This window comes from Alnus glutinosa, chromosome 6 (genome assembly GCF_958979055.1).
Source record: "Alnus glutinosa chromosome 6, dhAlnGlut1.1, whole genome shotgun sequence".
NCBI classification, from domain to species: Eukaryota; Viridiplantae; Streptophyta; class Magnoliopsida; order Fagales; family Betulaceae; genus Alnus; species Alnus glutinosa.
The window spans coordinates 28,601,115-28,620,596 of NC_084891.1; the positions used below are offsets into that span (position 1 = coordinate 28,601,115).

The 19,482-nt window shown below is 36.9% G+C and overlaps 4 protein-coding genes and 2 non-coding genes across 7 annotated transcripts; 4 read left to right on the forward strand and 2 right to left on the reverse strand.

The window, feature by feature from the left end:
- Positions 1-4,091, forward strand: LOC133870532 (mechanosensitive ion channel protein 8-like). Its single transcript, XM_062307693.1, has 5 exons — positions 1-1,697; positions 1,860-1,983; positions 2,117-2,410; positions 2,504-2,706; positions 3,624-4,091. Exons 1-5 carry the CDS (start codon positions 289-291, stop codon positions 3,910-3,912), a joined length of 2,319 nt encoding a protein of 772 aa, XP_062163677.1. The 5' UTR covers positions 1-288; the 3' UTR covers positions 3,913-4,091.
- An 831-nt stretch (positions 4,092-4,922) lies between these two features.
- On the forward strand, positions 4,923-7,110 carry LOC133870899 (glutathione S-transferase-like). 2 transcript variants are annotated; one of them, XM_062308170.1, is made up of 3 exons: positions 4,923-5,304; positions 5,411-5,880; positions 6,966-7,110. In XM_062308170.1, exons 1-2 carry the CDS (start codon positions 5,103-5,105, stop codon positions 5,872-5,874), a joined length of 666 nt encoding a protein of 221 aa, XP_062164154.1. In that variant the 5' UTR covers positions 4,923-5,102; the 3' UTR covers positions 5,875-5,880; positions 6,966-7,110. The 2 variants fall into 2 exon arrangements, with proteins under 2 accessions (XP_062164154.1, XP_062164153.1); XM_062308169.1 differs by lacking the exon at positions 6,966-7,110 and having other exon boundaries at positions 5,411-6,136.
- Positions 7,111-7,395: 285 nt separating this feature from the next.
- LOC133870898 (high mobility group B protein 9) lies at positions 7,396-11,325 on the reverse strand. The gene is made up of 7 exons (XM_062308168.1): positions 10,921-11,325; positions 10,634-10,833; positions 10,343-10,421; positions 10,103-10,265; positions 9,852-9,932; positions 8,158-8,537; positions 7,396-7,957 (listed from the first exon to the last, which is right to left on the reverse strand). Exons 2-7 carry the CDS (start codon positions 10,783-10,785, stop codon positions 7,859-7,861), a joined length of 954 nt encoding a protein of 317 aa, XP_062164152.1. The 5' UTR covers positions 10,786-10,833; positions 10,921-11,325; the 3' UTR covers positions 7,396-7,858.
- A 1,006-nt stretch (positions 11,326-12,331) lies between these two features.
- On the forward strand, positions 12,332-12,439 carry LOC133872114 (small nucleolar RNA Z279/snoR105/snoR108). The gene has a single exon (XR_009900962.1). It is a non-coding gene; the product is annotated as a small nucleolar RNA Z279/snoR105/snoR108 (small nucleolar RNA).
- Positions 12,440-16,485: 4,046 nt separating this feature from the next.
- LOC133870896 (pentatricopeptide repeat-containing protein At5g40410, mitochondrial-like) lies at positions 16,486-18,855 on the forward strand. Its single transcript, XM_062308167.1, has one exon. It carries the CDS (start codon positions 16,830-16,832, stop codon positions 18,699-18,701), a length of 1,872 nt encoding a protein of 623 aa, XP_062164151.1. The 5' UTR covers positions 16,486-16,829; the 3' UTR covers positions 18,702-18,855.
- On the reverse strand, positions 16,508-16,658 carry LOC133872083 (U4 spliceosomal RNA). Its single transcript, XR_009900933.1, has one exon. It is a non-coding gene; the product is annotated as a U4 spliceosomal RNA (small nuclear RNA).
- Positions 18,856-19,482: the final 627 nt, after the last annotated feature.

Genomic DNA, 19,482 nt, shown 5'->3' on the forward strand with positions numbered 1-19,482 from the left:
TAGTGTTCGGCTCCGATGCTCCTTTTTCCGGTTGCTAACGGACGCTCCCCTCTCAGCCATTATCGGATGCCTTCTCTCTGTTCACATGAAAACTTCTACAGTCGAGATTTCTTTCTATTGGTGGGTTGTTCTTTTTTACTTTAGATCGGCAATTATGTCCCACGTACGAGTTGTTGCTCTTAATGCTTTTGAGAACCGCGTCGAATTCTTTTTATGGAATCTTTCATAAAGTCCTTCAAACCAAGCTTTTTCTCTGCCAAAAACCACAGCGAGGAACGCTAAGCTCTCATGTATCACTGGAATAAAATGGCCCAAAAAGAAGGCGAAGTAGTGGTCGAGGTTGATGATAGTAATGGCTGTAGCAAAGAAACCATTGAAGTAAACAAGATTAGTAGGGAAAGTCCATGCAGCGACTATCAAGCTTCCTCAGAGACATTCATGGTTGCAAGAAGTGAATCTGTACGACGAAGAAACAAAGACATGTTGGACCAAGAAAACCGCCAAAGGTCCTCGAGCTCGGGTAGGGAAGAGGTTCTGAGGTGTAGTTCGAATGTTTCGTTTCAGCGAGGATCGCGAGATTCATGGAGGTCAGTGATAAGCAATACCAAGTCTAGGCTGATAGACCCGCCAGAGGAGCCATGTCAAAGTTCAGAAAGAGTAGTAAACTCTGGACGAGTGCGTGAAGAAGATAAGGATTATGAGGATTCTGATATTGAAGACATCCCACAGGAGTATAAGAGACAAAAATTCAGCAAACTGACATTGCTTCAATGGGTTGGTCTTATTTTGATCATTGCGGCTTTAGTTTGTAGCCTTTGGGTTCCGATTATAAAGAAGCAAACAATGTGGGATCTTCCATTATGGAAATGGGTTTTAGTGGTTTTAGCATTAATTTGTGGACGTTTAGTCTCGGGCTGGGGAATTCGGGTGGTTGTGTTCTTTATAGAGCGCAATTTTCTTCTGCGAAAAAGGGTTTTGTATTTTGTTTATGGGTTAAGGAAATCTGTTCAGAATTGCCTCTGGTTGGGTCTGGTTTTGGTTGTGTGGCATAGTATTTTCGATAACAAGGTAAAGAAGGAGACCAAGAGCAAGATTTTACCTCATGTAAATAAGGTTCTTGTTTGTTTTCTTTTGGGTACCCTGATATGGCTTCTAAAGACTCTGCTTGTCAAGGTCCTGGCTTCGAACTTTCATGTAAACACATTCTTTGAACGAATCCGGGAGGCTTTGTTCAATCAGTATGTAATAGAAACGCTTTCCGGTCGGCCATTGTTTAAAAGACATGGCGTAGAAGAAGAGGAAGCTATGGCTGAGGTTCAGGAGTTTGAGAAAGCTGGGGTTATTGTGCCTGGTGAACTTAGGGCAACTCTGCTTCCGAGGAGTGGGAGAGTGATAGGAAGCGGTGGATTGCAATCTCCTGCGGTTGGGAAGAATTCTAGATTTTCGAGGTTAATGTCTAAGAGGCAAGATGAGGAGATCCCAGTTGATCACCTGCATAAGCTGAATCTGAAGAATATATCGGCTTGGAATATGAGGAGGATGGTTAATATTATTCAGCATGGGGCTTTATCCACTCTGGATGAGCAGATACATAATTCTAATATTGAGGATGAAGCTTTGTTGCAAATTAAAAGTGAACGTCAGGCAAAAGAGGCAGCCAAGAGGATATTTCAAAATGTGGCAAAACCAGGATTGCAGTAAGTTCTTATGTTCTTTTACCCTTGCTTTTCTTCTGATCAAATGAAGTTCGAAGTAGTTAATTTTTTTTTTTTTTTTTTTTTTGGAATTATGTCTTCTAAATATGCACATTTGACATCGATCCTGATATATTGTTATGTAAATGTGAACCACTGCATAAGATACATTTACCTCCAAGATGTGATGCGCTTTATGAGTAAAGATAAATCTTTGAAGACAATGACTTTGTTTGGAATAGCAAATGAAAAGCAGGGAATCAGCAAGCCCTCCCTTAAAGACTGGATGGTATGGCTACTTTCCTTCCCTTTCTCGGCCTCTTGCTATGGAATTCATAAAGTAGAACATAGTTATGCTCTTTGTTGATTTAATGGGCTGCATCTCCTAGTGGAATAAATAATGCTTCATTGTTTTGTTTTAGGTTAATGCATTTAAAGAGAGAAGGGCACTTGCATTGTCTCTCAATGATACAAAAACAGCTGTTGATGAACTCCATAATTTGCTGAACGTCCTTGTAGCTATCATCATATTGATAATATGGCTTATTATACTTGGAGTTCCAATCTCCCACTTTCTTGTCTTCTTAAGTTCACAACTTCTCTTGGTGGTGTTTATTTTCGGGAATACCTGCAAATCAGTATTTGAAGCAATAATTTTCTTATTCGTAATGCACCCATTTGATGTTGGTGATCGTTGTGAAGTTGAAGGAGTCCAGGTAAAAAGGGGATTTTGATAAGATTTTTATCATGCACTCTCATATAAGAATGTCTTTCATTTATGTTCTAAATTATATTTTCTTGGGTCTCAGATGGTAGTTGAAGAGATGAACATACTAACTACAATTTTTCTGAGATATGATAATCAAAAGATCATATACCCTAATAGCATTCTGGCTACCAAGCCCATTGGTAATTATTATCGTAGTCCAGACATGGGAGATGCAATTGATTTCTGTATCCATATCTCCACCCCAGTGGAGAAGGTTGCCATGATGAAGGAGAGAATAACAGGGTATTTAACGACATCCATCTTCTTTATTTTCATAATGATTTTCGTTTTGCCATCATTAGAAACTTAATTCCTAGAGATATAGACTCTGTCTTAGCAGCAAATCCTTCCTCCGAAGATGGACAGCATCCGCTCTTTGACACCCGTAATGGGCATGGTATCCCCATAGTCAAAGCAGAGAGAAAGAGAAGAGTTAGAACAAGAAGGATTATTTAGCACTACCCCAGATCCATATGCGAATTACCACATTCATGTTAGAAGCCATGAAGGAGTCTAGTAATGGGCAGGAATAGTAAAATTTAGAACTCTTTATAGGTATTTGGTTTAGGACTTTTATCTCTTATGATTTGGATATATTAGCTGGGTTAGGATTAGAGTTGTTCTAAAATTGCAGTACTTTACTCGAAAAGAGCTCTTTGTTTCCTTCATTGTTGATTTTGGTTCACCATGGTACCATCAACCACTGACTTAACTAGTCCTCCACTTCACTTTTACAATGAGCATAGCCGAAACATATGACTATTTACTTCCCATGAACTATGAACTATAACAATTTGAAATTCAATATAGAATACAATTTCTTCTATAAAGTTGCATAGGGTTATATATTCTCCATTCAAAAAACTATATGTACTTCGGCCCAAGTCTAATACTACTCTTCTCATGTAAATTAAACACTTAAAGAAACAAAAGTGTTAACCACTTAAAACAGGTCACGTAAGCCGATATAAAATGGGTGTGAAAAGTAGCATTGTCTTGGCTCAAACATACGTTAAAGTCTACTGCTATAGCCTTTTTATTTTTATTTTTTAGTAAATATTTTGTTAATTTCAATAAATAGCAATGTGTTTTGCCACATAAAATCCTTTGATTTTCAAGTTACTTTGTTGTTGTGGGCCTTGTGGCTACTGCATTTGTAGGTACATTGAAAGCAAGAATGAGCACTGGCACACAGCTCCAATGGTGATAATGAGGGATGTGATAGACATGAACAAACTGATGTTGTCAGTGTGGCTTACACACAAAATGAACTATCAGGACATGGGGGAGAGATGGGCAAGGAGGGCCCTTCTAATTGAAGAGATGATCAAAGTGTTCAGGGAGCTCGATATTGAATACCGCATGCTGCCTCTTGACGTGAACATCCGAAACATGCCACCTCTGATATCAAACAGGCTTCCTTCAAATTGGGCAACCTGTGCTAGTTGATAGTGATGCAACAACAACATTTTAGATCTCTATACGGGAGGAGTTCGCAAGTTTTCCTTGTAAGAATTGAAGTATTTAGGAAATGATTTATTGTGAAATTCATTACACGTTTGTTAAAATTGCTACGGAATGTACTAATTCTTAAACATGGTATGGTAGCTCCCCATCAAGTTATGTTTGTTTTTTCCTCTTAAAAAAACAAAATATGTCACAAGCAACACAAAACGCTTTCCTAAAATAGAAAGTACCTTTAAAAAAGTTTTCACATTTATATCACATCACAACACTTTCTCAAATAATAATAATAATAATAATAATTATCTTTCAAAACACATTAATTGAAAGCAAAGGACGATCACACTTACAAGATTAAAATGTCAGTTATATGAAACTGATTAATGATAAAAACTATACTTTTATTTTATTATAATTTTACTTTACTGATATGATAGTGTCAATTAATTTTTAAAATTTATTTATTTTTAATAATAATTGATAGAATTTTTTTTTTTTTTGAATGAAAGATTGATCTAAGATTTTATTAATACTAACACATAAGTCGAGTGAAATAATAACGGGCATAAATGTGGTTTCTAACATTATTTTGTAAAATTGCAAACGGGCCGGTTAGTCAAAAAATAAAGGATAAAATTGTTTAAAAAAATGAAAAATAACAAGTTTACCCTTGATTATTTGACTAACCGGCTACTCTGCATTTTATTTGAAAGGAAGAGAATCCGTTTACTGTAAAATCATGTTAGCGTCATATTATGAGCCATTGACAGCTTGAGACGATCGGCCTGTGCAAACCTTCCGAGCTTCCTCGGGTCTTTTTTTCCCATTTCCATGTCATTTCGGCCCATACACGCCCGTGGAAGAAGCCCATTGACCATTGCAGACCTTTGCCCATAGGTCGAAGCATAGTTGGGCCCCTTAGATTGTCTCCGTTAAGCCGGGCGCCCACTTTTTAGGTTCTTCCTGCTGGCTGGTCCCAACACCCAAGCCAACTACCCTCCCTGGCTCCCTTGCTCTCAGCTCAAGCAAAGGATAAAGTGGGAGAGGAGGCAAAGGTCCTCCGATCCTCTCTTCTTTGAGTGGTCGTAAACGAAACAAGAATACACATTCCAAACACAGAAAAGAAACCCAAAACCCGAAACCCCCATCCAACCTCATTCCTACTCCAATTTCCAATGGCGACTCCAGTAAAAGTGTACGGACCAGCCATGTCCACAGCTGTGTCCAGGGTCCTAGCCTGTCTCCTTGAGAAAAACGTCGACTTCCAGCTCATCCCCGTTAACATGTCGAAGGGGGAGCACAAGAAGCCTGACTTCCTCAAGATCCAGCCCTTTGGCCAAGTACCAGCATTTGAAGACGACGGCATATCCCTCTTTGGTAAATATAGCCACAATTTTATCATCTTCATTCATTCTATTTACTCCTTCGCTGTAAATCCATAGGTAACAATTTCTTCTTCTTCTTTTTTTTGTGGGTAATTCAGAGTCTCGGGCGATATGCCGATACATTTGTGAGAAGTACGCGGACCAAGGAAACAAAGGACTATACGGGACGAACCCACTGGCAAAAGCATCCATAGACCAGTGGCTAGAGGCGGAAGGGCAGAGCTTCAGCCCACCAAGCTCGGCTTTGGTGTTTCAGCTTGCGTTCGCGCCGCGAATGAAGATCAAGCAAGACCAGGTGGCGATCAAGCAGAACGAGGAAAAGCTGTCCAAGGTGCTGGACGTGTACGAGAAGAGGCTGCAGGAGACCCGGTTCTTGGCCGGCGAAGAATTCTCTTTGGCCGATCTTTCTCACTTGCCCAACGCGCAGTACTTGGTGAGCGCCACTGATAGGGGTGAGCTCTTCACTTCCAGAGACAATGTGGGTAGGTGGTGGGACGAGATTTCTAGCCGAGACTCGTGGAAGAAGGTGGTTGATATGCAGCAGAAGAAGACCAGTGCTTGAAATTTGGTTGGTGCTTTTGCCTTTTGGTCCCTTTTTTTCCTGAGTTTCAGTGATGGACCTGATAGCATTTCTTGATAAATTGCTTCAAATCAGAGACTTTTCTTCTTTGGGTATTACTGAATCAAGATATCTAAATACCAAATTCAGTTAAATTGTCGTTTTGCTGAATTCACGAAGGATTCTGCCGCCCGTCTATATCTTTGTGTTTGGTTATGAAACTACTATTCAAAGTTACTATAATTGAAACATAACATTTCTTCTTGGTTTGGTATCTTGATTTGATGGCATTTTGATCTTCAGTGATCCATGTTAATTGGTCTCGTGTAATCTTTCAATTTCAGAACACCTTAGCAAAATACATTAATTTACTACGGTCTTCAAGCACTATATGTATCAAAAGATTAAAGAAGGGAAAATACGGTGTCACTGTCGGTTTGATTCTATAGCTGTGTGTACTCCAGCATGACAAAATTCTTGTAACTCCATGTATAAAATTGTCAAATGTCTCTTAATACATGAAAAATATATATATATTTCTTAATAACATTTCTATTAAAAAATCATGACTTTTCTTACCTTCTCTTTCACTGCACTTCATCCGATGTGGGAATATGTTTCTCTTTCATTGTCTTGTATGTAACGATTATTAGTTTAATCAATGTGGGAGTAACCTTTTAAACCCCTCTAATCTAGTTAAGTTACAATTGAAACTCTCTAGAATATAGGACTAAGCATCTATGAGCACTTTTATAATTAACCTACTCAATATGAATTATCTTTTCAATATGAGACTGGCTTTCGGATGTGTCAATATCCATATATTCATGGAATAGGTATGTTTTATATCATTTATATGAGATCGTGTACTGTTTTATTTTTTGGTAAAGTAAATGTGCTATTTTTGAAGGTAGAAAACACGATTCTTTGTGGTCTTAACTAGTGTGGATGAACAATCAATCATGTTGCTTGATCTCTTGGTGTTGCATTTGTTCTGGATCTTCGTTGGTGATATTTTTTTTTTCTACTCATGTAGCCAAGCATGCTATTTGTTCATCTATTAACAATGGCCTATTTTTTTATTTTTTTTTTAGATACATCTATTCACAATGGTTAAAATGTAATAATGGAGGTGATAGCATCTGGTGTTAAAACGCATCTTCTGTATGACGAAGTAGATGGTGACCAAGGGTAACTCACCCTAAAAATTCACCCTTCAATTTTTTATTTTTTATTTAGTTATACTATTCAATTTTTTCTTAGTAAAAGGATTCAGTGATTCATGGATTCATCTGGAGATGCTTTTTCTTCAGCAAGTTCTCACAAAAACGTTACAGGGGAAAACAGCAAAAAATCCTCCGTGTTATTTATGCTCTACTATCTATGGAGGGAGGCTTAAGAATCCAAGGCTTTGAAGGTTCTGCTTTAAGGAATCAATTATCACATTATCACTAGAATATTTAGGTTGCTAAACCTAGGTAAAAGAGTCTGCCTGAAATGAACCTAGAGCCTCAAGTCGCCATATGAGAATCAGTTCTCAGACTTCGAAAGAGGCCTTGTACAAAAATTCCGTGGCACTGACAGGCCCGTAGCTTGCCCTCTACCATGGTTCACTTGTTACAGGTCTCGAGATGCTCGAGCAGGTTTCTGAAGCTCACTTGCTCGAACATCCTAGGACAGGCACCCCTAATCCAATCCGAAGTTTTTGAAATTTGAAAAACCAAATTACTAAAGATCCCGATCCGGTTCAAAAAGTGTCAATGCACCCTTCCTTTTATCTTCCTCCAAAGTGGTACAATTGGAACACTTGGCTGTAGGAAAACCACTTCCTGTCCATGCAGAATAGTCACCAGCAACATCAGTGAAGGGTAGTATCAATATGCATGCAAGAATTGCAGTTTCCTAACAGCCAACCACATAAATAGTACAACCCAAGAAGTTGCCTTAAATTTCTTTTGCTTTTCCTGGCTTCCTCTGTTCTCCATCCCTAATAGTTCATTGCCTGGCCGAGCTTCATTTTCTCTTTGTACTCTTTCAATTCTCTCTTGTACCGTTCCTTGTCTTTCAACCCAATGTTCTGGTAAACCTATTAGGAAACCAGAAATCGTTAACAATCAAATGCAAATCTAAGTATAATCAACATGAAAATTAATTTAAGGGTAAAAGCAAAAAGCACCCTTTCTAACAAAAAGCTTACTGCTTTTCTTTTCATTCTACCATGCAAGAGATAAATAATTCCACAGAGAAACAACCCAGAAGAGGTTTGTAAAGTGTCTTGGAGATTACCATCCTATCCTCTGGGCTGAGGTTGCTCCATGACTCGCCAATCATCTTTGTGAACTCCCTTTCTCTGTTCGGGTACAAAGATTTGAGCTTGTAATGCTTCTCGGCAAAGAAGAAGTTATAGCCACTCCGATTGGGCTTTGGATAGTTGGGGTCTCCCCTTCTTTTACTTTTCCTTCTCCGACGACGACGACCGGAATGGTGAGGTTTGTATGTGTATGGTATAATGGCAGTGTTGGATTCGGGAACTGAGGAAGAAGAATCTGGCTGCTCCGGATGGTAAAGTACTCCTCTAAGAACCTCAGAACCTAATTTCACAGACACCAAATAACCACAATCGAATTTCCCTTCAATTGTTCCAAGAGCTGAGAAGCATGAAGGGCCTGTACAAGATGGTAGCAGAAAGTTTGATATAAAGCTAGTTAGTTGCTCCCATAGCAATTAGAAGAAGCCCCTAACTATGTTATGGAAAAGAGTGCTGTTAGGGAGTACACTACAGCTTTTACTACAAGTTATCTTACCAGCTAATGTGACAATCCATAATTGGCAAAATGGTTAAGTTTAATTAGTTAGTGGCTAACATGTCAACCACGTCACTAATCTTCATAAAACCTATAACAAAGACCTTTTAAGTGGAATGATATGCACTAAGAGACGGACCAAGGGAGGGGCCTGTATTGGCTTAAACCCTATGGGCACTAATACATATATGTTATATTAGGGCCAAAATGTTAAGTTTGGCCCCTATTGGCTTGACCCTTGTGGCCATGTTATAAAACTCGAGTAATGCTAAATACTAAACCTCTATCCTACCGGTGGATATATATATATGTCTCTTATAAATGCTAGTAGCTAGGCTCTTACAACCGCTTTACCGATCCGGGAAAGTAAGTATATATATATATATATAACAAGAATAGATCAAGCCAAAATGCCCAATGGGATGAGGGTGTAGTATTTCGCATTACTCTAAAAACTCATAGAAAAACCCAATATTGGCCTCTTTACATCCAATTTTTTGTCTAGTTTGAATAAGTTTTTTTGAGGAAATCAAATGGGGTCCTAAATCAATTGATGATTCCAACTTAAGGCACCAAAACAATCAAATGGGGTCTTAAGTCAATTGATTGCATACTATAATATATTCTAATTATTATTTGATAACTATAGTAGTTTTTAGTTCTTGAAAACAACCAAAAGAAAGAACTAAAAAGAAAAAAATATATATATATTGAAGAAAAGAAAACCCAGACAATTGAGAAACACCAAAAAATAATACACGAAAGAAGAGAAGCTTTAGTAATACTGCGAGGCGTGTGAGGCCCTTGGCTACAGAGTTATTGCCTTCATGCTTTGGACCCATCAACTACCATTAAAGGCAACTAAAAAATAATTTTAAACCTTTAAGACACATAATAGCCACATATTTTCTTAGATTGACATGCACATCTAACATATCTAAATAAGTTAACCACCATATAAAGGCAATCCACTTGGCATCCTAAGAGATTCATTGACTTACACATAAATTAAACACAACATTATGTGGCAGAGAAATTAAAACAAACAACTATGTGTGGTGTGGTTGACACTCACTTTATCCTCTTATATTTTCGTGTAAGTGAAATGAGAATGGAAAAACTAGCTTGCATTATTATCCAAGTAAAATCGATAAATTAGGGAGGAAAAAGAAAAACCTTCAACAATCGTCGTTTTGGGGGAGTATTCCACAAGAGCCAATTCAGGTCTCCACGAAGGATTGCTAGCAGGAAATGAAACTGGACAGAAATAAAACAGGACCCATAAAATGATTTTTTTTTTTTAAAAGAAAAAGAAAAAATTGGATCAAGAAACAATATTATCAGAGACAAGATTAAGGAACAAAACTACCTCTTAAAACAGAGAAAATGAGACAAGAAAAGAGGATATATAAAACGATTTTAACTACCTGTTGGAGTGAAAACAGGACCCTGCAGCTTAAAGAAGTAGACCTGTTCATAATGGTAAAGGAGACTGAAGTAGTGTTTCCTCAATACAAAGGAAGCACTTGTTGTGGTTGGAGAGAACCTGAAAATATTACCCACTTCCCTCCATTTCTTCTCTGCAACAACCTGCACATTTTTCTTTCATTCTCGGTGGAAAATCATAATGCATCCACAGTAAGATTGGATTAGATATAAGAGCAAACCTTCTCATAACCACCCCTTTTTGTAACCTCTACATAAAGAACATGCAAATCTAGCTCCTTCCCCCCAATCACGGGAATCCTTAAAATAACAAGGAAAAAAGAATGGAAGATTAAAAAAACACAACCACATGAATCAAACATAAAAATAGGAGCATAAAACAAACTCCAAATAAAATGTGGAAATCCCATGTACATCACATACTGCTATGTGTGTTATAATCAATGTGGAAATCCCCCCAAAAAACTATATTGTCCAACAGAAAAAATGAGAGGAAAAAAAAAAGGACTTACATAAACTTGGTGTTCATCATAAAATGGAAGCGCCTCAGAGTGTCCCAGAAGACTATAGGGTCCCTGACAGCATCCTCATGGGAGGCAAGTGAGGCAGGATAATGCTTACCCTCCACCCCATTCCAGCTCTTGTTGCTCCCAAACGGCGACATTTTTCACAGTCACCGGAAAATCTAGATGGCTAGATTGAAGTGAAGAGCCTGAAAGACATTAACGTATATTAATGGCTATAATAAAGAAAGATGATTTCCAAGATAAGATTGTAATTAAGGAACAGTAAATCTGACCAAAAGCAGTATTTAAAGAAGAGGGTTGGACGCGTGGGAGGTAACGGTTACACAAAATTGGCCTTTTCTGCTATTATGAAAAGAACGGGCTATTTAAGCACAGTGAAAAAAAAATATCCCTAATGCTTATTTATTTTTCACAGGCTACGTTCATAATTACACGCCTCTACTTCCTCTTCTGAATTACTCTCTTTCTCGTGCCACTCGAAGCCTGACATCTCTGCCGCAGTATGACCAGTGATTACTCTCTCTTTCTCTTTCCCTCTCCCTCCAAACGTTGACATGCACTTGGGCTTCTTGTTCTGATAGTAGTGTCTGAAGCGTATCTTTAGAGTACATTTGGTGGAAGATATCTGAAGAGACTTTAGGGGCTGTTATCGAGTGCTCTCGAGTGTACTACTGTTGCAGAGGTACAAAGGGTATGTGTATCAATCGTAGGCTTGGATCAGATATATGGCTTTGTTTTGGACGCTGGTCAATAGACTGGGTTCTGTGGATGGACCTTTACTTTGTCCGGTTTTTTTAGCAGATCATCTTGTTATCCCTGAAAACATGTTTCGGCCTCCCGTATATAAGCTTGACTGGGTGGTTTATGATTGCTGACATGGAAAACAAGATCCTTTTGTTTGCTGACTGGGAAAATCACGTGATCACAAAATGTATAAGAGACTAGCTATATATATTCTTTTTTTTAAAAAAATAAAATCAAATCAAAGATTTATGAATCTGTATGAATCCTACGAACCCACAAATTCAATAATAATTTTAAAAAATAAAAAAGATAAAAGGATGGCCACAAGAAAAAAAGAACCATTTTTCATAGATTAAAATGTTTTTGATGGATAAAGATCTTACTTATCTAAGCAGGTCAAAGAAAAAGAGGTGAATTTTATAAACACTTACAATTATTGTTTGGATTCATAAGAGTGTGTTTGGCATTTTGATTTTAAGTGATTTTAAATAAAATAGTAGAAATGAATTGTTTTTAATTGCGTTTTCAAAAAATTTTAATTTAAAAACTTCGAAAAAAAAAAAAACTGTATTTTCAAATTGTATGCAAGAAAATATATTTTTATAAACGCACAATTTTAAAAATTGAACTGTAATTTTAAATATTAAATTATAATTTTGTTATATTTTTAAAATTACTATTTTCAAATCATACATTTAAAAATTGTTATTTTTAAATCCCAAATCTAAACAGAACCTCAAAATTCAGCAAGGAGCTTCGGATCCTAATCGGTTTTTGAGAGTCTGAGACCTTTAAAGAATAGTTGGAATAGAGAGACGGAGAGAATGGATTTGTTCGGTAATCCCACATCGAGTAGAAAAAGAATGGCACGGGTTGAAGTCCCTTCTATAAGATGCCAAATTGGAGCACGTGAAAGCCACGATCCTGCAGGCAGTGAACGGGAAGTGATGAGTGGTTGGTTCTCGCAATGAAGATGGCGGATGGGTGTCAGCCCCAAAAGCCTGGTTATTACATCTGGACACTCTAATCTTTAACTCGTCTGATCCCAAGCTTGAAGAATTCCTCTATCCCATTTTTACAAATCATTCTGTACAAACCACATGAATGCCTGCTTGGTTTGTTTCTGCTTGGTTTGTTGATGCGTGAGATAGACCAATCATCAAAAAATAAAAACTAAAATTTTATTTTTTTTTAAAAAAAAAAAATTAAAGAAAATTAGTGTTTAGAGGTAGCTGTCACCCTCTAAGAAGGGTGGTTCGCAGGTTAACTCCCTCTCCAATGGTGGCAACCACCCTAAACATCAACTTTTTATTTTTTTAAAAGAAATTAAAAATAAAATTTTACTTTTTTTTTAATTTAATTTTTAAAATTTTTAATTTAATTTTTTTTTAATTGGAAAATGATTTTGACAGATGTATTATGGGTATATTTTGTCAAAATGAACATTTTTCAAATATTTTGGTAGTCCAAGCGTTAATAGTTTGATAGACTATCCATAAAACGGCCGATAGATTAAAGGGTTAAATTATATTTTTCTAAAAAAAAAAAAAAAGGCTTGGACATTACGTGGGCATCGTTTATTCAATTGTTTGGGGCCTTGCTTGAAGGCATATAGAAGTGTTCCTAGGAATATTATCGTGCAAAGTTCAACGTACCCAAAACTCCTCACATAAAAGGGGCAATGAATCTGTCATATGGATAAAAAATGCGTAGGTGAATAGGTGTGTGCCCCAACCGACGTGGAGGCACATATGCCACATAAGCCAAGCATAAGATGGAAAAATGGTGCAGAGTTAAGTGAGTTGACACTAATTTGATCCTTTTATTAATAATGTCTAACAAATTGGCCCATTTTGGCTTGAACCCTATTACACTAAATTATAATCCTTTAATTTTATGTCGTGTTAGTATCGAATTGGCGAGTTATGTTGATGATTGTTAGAGCTAATTGTAACTAAATGGTTAATTTTGAAATATAAATTCAACCTATGCTTGTAAATAAGTTGAGGAATGGAATGCTCATCAATGATTTGTGCACTTGTAAACTTAATTTCAGTTAATAACCATCTGCACTAATAATTTTCAAGTTAGGTGTTTCTCACATTCTCCAACAACCTTGAGCTCATCACCAACTTAATTAAGTATTCAAGTGGATTAATTCTTAATTGATAAGCATGTAATTGCATTTTTTTAGTGTGATAATAATATATATCCAAAAGTTTGTTCTACGATTCAATTTTACTTCCATCAATATGAGTTTATATTATCAAATGTGGCTTATTTTGTTTTGGTTTCTGGTACCATTTGAAACCTGACATCTCTGCAGGTGTATGAATCATGATCAGTCATTACTCTTTCTCCTCTGGTCCTCTGTGACATGCACTTGGGCTTTCTTGTTCTGATGGTGATAGTATCTCAAGTATCTTTTAGAGTACATTTGGTGGTAAATATATTGAGAACTTTTAGAGAACTAGTAGTAGATGCCCTATAAGTGATTCTATTTCCTAAAATAAAGAAAATTTTAAAAAAAATTGCAAAAGATGACACCACAACAGTTGCTCTATTATTCATGCACCTCCTTGAGAAGTTATAGTGCTTCCCAATACATTGGATAACACTGTAGCTACCAAATAGATTGTTGTTAATAAAAAAAAGTCTTTATCCTCTCTCCTTCACGCATGTCCTCGCACAGATTTCTCTCTGTTTTCCTGTCGTCTCACCATGTCCACAACCGCCGAAGAACATGAATTACTGACACGAACCAGCGTTCAATTCTTCATTTTTCTTTGTGGTTTGAAAGCTTCCACAGAAAGAAAACCCCAATTCAACAAAGACGAACATGAAATCCTTGCCTTAGGTTTCCAGAATCTACGCCATGATGTGAGATTTCTAGAATTTATGCCATGATATGAGATCCCCCTAAGAACAAAACCCACCCACCATGAAAAAAATCCCGAAAACCCCCACCGTAGAAACAAAAAGGAAAGACAACTGCTAGACAACATGAATAAGCTCGACGAGTTGCACTTTCCTTTAGAAACAGCGGGACAATCCACTTTTCTTTGTGGATTTGCTTCACATGATGGGAAGATGGAGATGAGAGGGAGATGGAGATGAGAAAGAGATGGAATCGGATAGGAAGACAGATGAGAGAGAAGACTAATTAAAGTTAAAAACAAAAAAATGTAAAACGCAAAATAAATAATATTTTAATATATATGAAAAGATAAAGGGAAGCTGTTGTGATGTATTTTTATATAAGGAAAAAAAAAAAAGTGGTTTGATTCCTTAAATTAGGGAAAATGATAGTGAGTCTGCTGCTAGTGGCTCTTAGGGCCTGTTGTGTATTGTCATCAATTGTTGATTGGGTGCTTTTAAGATCGCTGACACGGAGACACCTTTGTTTATCTGCAACAGAAAATTATTAAAATGTTTTTTTATATCTTCGAAGAATGGTTGGCTATCAGCACCAATACGTTGGCCATTGATCAATTTATCAGAGTACAGTTACAAAAAAATAAAAAATAAAAAATCATCTATTTTAACACATTAGCATCGGTTCCTATGATCCTAGCTTTTATGTTAAACTTTTATTTTCTTTGGAGGCACTTCAAACCGATACCTTGGTCCGCGGTTAATTGTTCTAACAAGCTTCATTTTTGTTAAGAACATTTGTAGATTCCAAATTTCCAATAGTCCGAAGAAAAAAGAATGGTGGCCGAAGATAATTGAATGCGTACACCGTACACGGCATTGTAGCACCCCAATAGTGGAAAAATAACAATTAATTGAAGACGTTAAAAAAAAAATATCTTGGGTTCCTTTGCTTAATCAGGACAAACATGCTGCTATACCCCGCACTGTTGATCGAGTTTAAATATGAGATAAGGAGTAGTGCGACGGTGGGGATTGATTATATCCACTATATATGTCTATTTTGATAAATAGAAATCGAGAAATACGAGAAAACTATGAAGAATGAAGCATTACCACAGTTGTACGTACTCGTGGGTTCTTTTGGCAAAAAAATTTAAATGGTATTTTTTGGTTTTTATTTGGGAAAATATTTTGACTTAGCATGAAAGTAAATTTGAATATTTTGTAAGTGTTTTGAATTATTTGTTAATACTTTCTCTTTTTTGGTAGAAAGAAAAAGACTTGGGCAAAAAGCGTAGCCAATTCAAATTATTCATTGATTCAAATAGGTTTACTCTAATCTGTACCCATTTTGTTTCTGTACTGCTTTATGTGGATATATTGAAAGGATCAAATCACTTGTTTGTATCATTTTTTACTGTTTGTTTGTATTTATTTGTTTTCATTTCAGATCTATTGTTAAAGATTTCATGTTTTTTTTTTTCGGTTTTTTATTACTTTTCTTTAGGATTTTCTATTTTCTCTTTCTTTTAGATCAAGAATGGAAATGATCTTCCCTTATAACCATTTTCCCTCGTTCAATTAAAAAAAAAAATGTTCATTGAAAATGAAAGATTTGGATTATATATATATATATATTTGGATTAAGCCATACAAGCATTAAAATACGTAAAAAAAAATGAAAAACTAAAGTTGGTCAGCCACCACCCTTCAAAAGATGAGAAGTGATAAGACCACCCGACCAAGAAGTAATCACCATCCCGACCAATTACTACTTGGGATTGGCAAATGACATTTTATCAACGGTTTGAGTTAATATAATTGCATACGCCAAGCCAATTGTAAGAGGATTAAAATCGTCTACAATTATTTACTCAAAACGTAGACGATTTGAGCATATAATTAAAAGAGACTTTATAAAACCCTAACTATACATTTTAATTTTTCATAAGTTCCACAAATAATCTCTCACTATCACCTTATCTTAATCCATTTTAAAATTCATTCTCTTAATAGAAAATCGCAGGTTCATATTATTGGGCATTACGCCCAAAAGTGGCCTTCGTTTAAAAGGGCTCTACTAACTATGTGCTTAGGCCCAAAACCAGGCCAGAGATCGCCTAAATTTTAGAATACGACCCAAATAGGAAAATTTCAATAAGTTTCGGTGTTTCAAACCATTTCAAAGGAATAAACACCTACATATAGGTAAAGGAAAAACTTGAACTATAATTGTAGGGCTTTACCCCGAAGGGAGCCCTTCCAGAAATTCTCAAAAGCCTGGGCCAAACCCAGGCCTTTGAGGGGGTTTGGAAATAGTTTTCAACCAGCAATAGACGCGCCTCGGTTAGAACCTCACTAGCTGCGTCATTGCCCCAAGCGCAAAGATACGGAGCATCGTAGCACCCATCTCCTTTTGTAGTCCTCGTTTGCCTCCGCTAACTAGTATTTTCCCGATGTGGGACTAAAAGTCGGACCACAAAGGGCATCTCAAAGTCAAAGATTTAGTGGGTTGTTTAGGGAGCATGGTAGCGTTCTTGGCAACTTTGAATGATGGGAGATGATAACAGTACCTTCTCGTCTCTCACTTCCATTCTCCTACATTAATCACTACCCTCTGATTCTTTACAAACTCTTCAGCCAGAGCAAAACCCACAATGCGCTTTTCCCTCGATTCTTCTCCCCGACGTGTACTAATCAAGAACCACTTGTTTCCACTCTAATTTTTGCTATAAAGTCTTGCTCTTCCTTCTCGTACTGCCGGTCAATTCATGCTCGTGTAGTCAAATCTGTAAATTGCAATGATGGGTTTATTGGTGATCAGTTGGTTTCTGTGTATATCAAATATGGCTGTGCAGAAGATGCGCAGAAGCTGTTTGATGAAATTCCTAATAAGGATGTTGTCTCCTGGAATTCGTTAATTTCGGGGTTTTTGAACAGAGGGTTTATTGGTAAGTGCCTTAGTGCATTTTTCACAATGAAGTTTGAGATGGGAATGAAACCTAACGAGGTTACACTGTTATCTGTAGTCTCAGCCTGTAGTGATATGGGAGCTCTAGATGTAGGCAAGTACGTTCATGGGTATGCACTGAAAATGGGGATGTTGTTGGAAACTAAGGTTCTTAATTCTCTTGTTAATATGTACGGGAAGTCTGGGTATTTAGATGCGGCTTGTCGATTATTTGAGGCAATATCCATTAAGAGTATTGTTTCCTGGAATTCAATGATCATCATTTACACCCAGAATGGGTTTGCAGAAGAAGGTGTGAGCTGTTTTAATTTGATGAGAACGGCTGGAGTTAAACCTGATGAAGGTACTATGGTGGCCTTGCTTCAGGCTTGTGAAGATTTAGGTGTAGGAAAACTAGCAGAGGGCATTCATGGTGTAATTTTCAGCTGTTGTCTTAATGCAAATGAAAGAATTGCAACTGCGCTTTTGAATTTGTATGCGAAGTTGGGGAGATTAAATGAATCACACAAAGTTTTTGGAGAGATGATTCATCCAGATAGAGTAGCTTGGACAGCCATGCTTGCAGGCTATGCTGTCCACGGGTTTGGAAGAAAGGCAATGGAGCTCTTTGAAAGCATGGTTAAGGAAGGTTTGGAGCCTGATCATGTTACCTTCACGCATTTGTTAAATGCCTGTAGCCATTCAGGGTTTGTCAAGGAAGGAAAGTATTACTTCAAGATCATGTCTGTAGTGCATGGAATTGAGCCCCAGTTGGGTCACTACTCATGCATGGTTGATCTTCTCGGCCGCTCTGGTCTTCTGAATGATGCTTATGAGCTGATTATACACATGCCAATGGAGCCTAATTCTGGTGTTTGGGGGGCCCTCCTTAGTGCTTGTCGGGTTTATGGTAACATTGAGCTTGGAAAAGAAGTTGCAGAGCGACTGATTGCTTTAGACCCATTAGATCCCCGAAACTATATCATGCTTTCAAATATATTCTGTGCTGCTGGTCTATGGAGAGATGCTTCAAAGGTGAGGGCTTTAATGAAGGATAGAAGTCTCATCAGAAACCCCGGTTGCAGTTTTATTGAACATGGAAACAAAATCCATAGATTTGTAGTTGGTGATCGATCTCACCCTCTATCGGAGAAGATACATGTAAAATTGGAAGAACTGATTGGAAAGATTCGGAAGGCCGGATTCGTGTCTAAAACTGAATTTGTTCTACATGATGTTGAAGAGGAGGTTAAAGAGGATATGATCAACAAGCACAGTGAGAAGCTAGCCATTGCATTCGGCCTTTTGGTGACCAATGCAGGCATGCCGTTAATCATAACAAAGAACCTTAGAATATGTGGTGACTGTCACAGCACTGCAAAGTTCATATCTTTGGTTGAGAAGCGGACCATCATAATACGAGATTCAAAGCGATTTCACCGCTTTGACAATGGATTGTGCTCTTGTGGTGATTATTGGTGAAACTTTGCATCAAGCAAAATGATGATTTACAAATTACAGCATGAGTATCGCATAACAATCACTTGAATGTAAGAAACCCTCATGGATCTCTCTGAAACATAATTATTGATTGGCTGATATATATGGCTTAATATGAGATACACATTTGCATCAATTTGATTGTTTTCCTATGTTGACATTTCTATTGGATATGAAATATATATGGCCTAATATGAGATATACATTGGGTTAATTATCCAAGAATAATTTTGTGTTGGGTGACTTGTTCCTTATGAAGTAGAATTTAATAATAGTAGTCAATTGTATTTAATTGGGAGCCTTGCAGTATGGTGCATGGGTTATAGGAGAGTTGAGCTCTTAGTGGAAGTCTATTTCTAATTAGAAGTTATCTCCATATCTAAATTAACGCTTTCTAGTAGTTTAATTTCGGTGGATGTTCATTCTCACTTGATAGAGTCATAATAGGAGTTAGATCTCTAAGTCCTTATAGGAGTTTATCTTTAAGTCTTTTAGTTTGAGTCATGTAGTCTCCTATTTAATGGGAGATCAATTAATAAAAAGTAAAGCAGAATTAATCTTAAACTTTGTGTTTGAAAATGTCTAACTTCCCTCAGAATCTAAAAGATCTAGATTCTTCAAAATTTAAGGTCTAACTTCTTTCAAAATGTAACAATTTATTCTATTCCGTGCTTGATAAATTATTCTCGTAACATGATCACTTGAAAATTAACTTTTGTATAAGGGGAAAAATGGGGTGGGATGTGTTTTGACTTGGGACATC

What these genes read in the sequence shown, in the direction of transcription:
- LOC133870898 (XM_062308168.1), bottom strand. Translation starts at nt 10,785, where the DNA reads ATGTCGCCGTTTGGGAGCAACAAGAGCTGGAATGGGGTGGAGGGTAAG. An exon ending in TCCTGTTTTCACTCCAACAG is followed by an intron (nt 9,933 to 10,102) that starts GTAGTTAAAATC and finishes ATTTCTGTCCAG; the next exon opens with TTTCATTTCCTGCTAGCAAT. An exon ending in TCAGCCCAGAGGATAGGATG is followed by an intron (nt 7,958 to 8,157) that starts GTAATCTCCAAG and finishes GTTTCCTAATAG; the next exon opens with GTTTACCAGAACATTGGGTT.
- LOC133870532 (XM_062307693.1), top strand. Translation starts at nt 289, where the DNA reads ATGTATCACTGGAATAAAATGGCCCAAAAAGAAGGCGAAGTAGTGGTC. An exon ending in CCTCCCTTAAAGACTGGATG is followed by an intron (nt 1,984 to 2,116) that starts GTATGGCTACTT and finishes GTTTTGTTTTAG; the next exon opens with GTTAATGCATTTAAAGAGAG. An exon ending in ATGAAGGAGAGAATAACAGG is followed by an intron (nt 2,707 to 3,623) that starts GTATTTAACGAC and finishes CTGCATTTGTAG; the next exon opens with GTACATTGAAAGCAAGAATG.
- LOC133870899 (XM_062308170.1), top strand. Translation starts at nt 5,103, where the DNA reads ATGGCGACTCCAGTAAAAGTGTACGGACCAGCCATGTCCACAGCTGTG. An exon ending in CGACGGCATATCCCTCTTTG is followed by an intron (nt 5,305 to 5,410) that starts GTAAATATAGCC and finishes TGGGTAATTCAG; the next exon opens with AGTCTCGGGCGATATGCCGA.
- LOC133870896 (XM_062308167.1), top strand. Translation starts at nt 16,830, where the DNA reads ATGATAACAGTACCTTCTCGTCTCTCACTTCCATTCTCCTACATTAAT.